We start from the raw sequence: 1,626 nt of genomic DNA, 5'->3' as shown, positions 1-1,626 counted from the left end.
CCGCCACAACTGCAGCCAACGCCGCCGGCGGAGCGGCGGGAGGACGAAGAGGAGGAGGTTGCTCTGGCGCCGCCCGCGCCCCCGCCCGCACCCGCGCCCGCGGCGTCGCCGCCCATGCGCCCGGTCGCGCTGCCTGTCCGCCTGCCGCCGCCGGCGCGGGCGGGCAGCGCGGAGCTGGAGGGGCGGCCGCCGCGCGAGGCGCGGGCGGCGCCGGCGGGGGAGGTGGCGGAGGGGCACAAGGGGCTGCGGCTGGGCGCGCGGCTGAGGGGCGTGTTTGGGAGGAGCCCGGGGCGCAGGTCGAAGGAGGTTTTGCCCAACCAGGCCGAGCCAGCGGTTGAGGAGCAGGTGCAGGTGCAGGAGCAGGTGTGTGGGTATGCGGGGCTTTTTTGCGACGGGTTGTTTTGGGTGCCTTGCTTTCGATTTTGAGCTGCGTTGGTTGGAGTTGCTGCCGACAGCCCTGCACACTGACTGCTGTGCCTCCCAGGCTCCCAGCAATCTAACATTGACACACTACATACTTCCCGCATCTCCATACCTGGACGCTTGGGCCTGCTCGCCCACACATCGTCCTCAACGACTGCATTGCCGGCCGGCCCCCATCCCCTCCAACCCCTTCAAGGAGCCTCTGGAGCGCCCTGCCGCCCTCGAGGCAGCAGAGCGCCCCGCCGGGACGCCGCGCGCAGCGGCGCTGGCCTACCCAGGGCGCGAAGCCTCGCCGCGGGCCAAAGACCTGCACGTCGGCTTCGCGGAAGCTGCCGCCGCCGCCGCTGCGGAGCTTCCGGTCGTCGCAGCGGCGCCGACGGCGGCGGCGCCGCTCACTAGCGAGCAGGAGGACGAGGGAGAGGCGGCCAACGTGCAGCCGGGGCCGATGGCGCCGCGCACGCCGCGCCTGACGCTGGATGAGGCAGAGGCCGAAGCAGAGGCAGAGGCGGTACTCATGGCGGCGCAGGAGGCGGCACAGCTGCGCCAGAGCGACACGCTCGTTGGGCGGGAGCAGCCGCTGCCTGCCGCGACGGACGTTGCGGCGGCGGCGGCGGCGCCACCGCGTGCAGCCGTCGAGGGCCCGTCCCTGGCGGCGGCCCTGGGCGGGGACGACGACACAGCGCCACAGCGGGACGCCCGCGTTCGGGTCCCGGCCGCCCCAGCCGGCGCGCACAAGGCGTCGGCGGTTGAGGCGATTCATCGAGAGGTTCTGGACAAGGGAGGGGGCGCGGCCGCCGGCCAGCGCCCGGGGCCGGGGGCACCCGGTGCTGCGGGCAGCTGGAGGGGGGAGGAGGCAGGTGGGGCGGAGGAGGGTGGGCCTGGGCTGCAGGCGAGGGCGGCCCCGGGGCCGCTGGCGCCACGGGTGGAGGGTGCGGGTGTGGGGCAATGATGCACCGACTGAAGTGGGAGCAATCCTGCTAGCTAGAAAGGGGTATGGACGGCTACACCCTGTCAGGTGGCGAGGCCACCGCGGGATCTCAATCGGTGGGGGCGTCGCCGCCGCAGCTTTGCAGCTGGTGGCATGGGAGATGTGTGTGCCTCCAGGTTCAGGCAGCAGCAGCTGTCTTCATCAATTGTTTGCTTTACGCAAGTTTGACTACGCGACGGCGTCAGGCTACCATCCCCTCTGCAGCATGATGCAGA

General features: G+C 72.3%; 1 protein-coding gene across 1 annotated transcript in view; it reads left to right on the top strand.

Moving 5' to 3' along the window:
- The window catches only part of MNEG_7963 (hypothetical protein), a gene marked incomplete at both ends in the record, with an annotated part of 7,988 nt that extends 6,616 nt beyond the window's left edge, over positions 1-1,372 (top strand). The window contains 2 exons of the mRNA XM_014043565.1: positions 16-363; positions 620-1,372. Coding sequence (XP_013899019.1) covers positions 16-363; positions 620-1,372 — 1,101 coding nt within the window. The remainder of the gene's footprint in view (positions 1-15; positions 364-619) is intronic.
- Positions 1,373-1,626: the final 254 nt, after the last annotated feature.

Source organism: Monoraphidium neglectum (assembly GCF_000611645.1).
Source record: "Monoraphidium neglectum strain SAG 48.87 unplaced genomic scaffold scaffold01463, whole genome shotgun sequence".
Taxonomy (NCBI): domain Eukaryota; kingdom Viridiplantae; phylum Chlorophyta; class Chlorophyceae; order Sphaeropleales; family Selenastraceae; genus Monoraphidium; species Monoraphidium neglectum.
The sequence above is the reverse complement of the archived record's forward strand: the minus strand, read 5'-3'. Positions and strand labels throughout refer to the sequence as shown.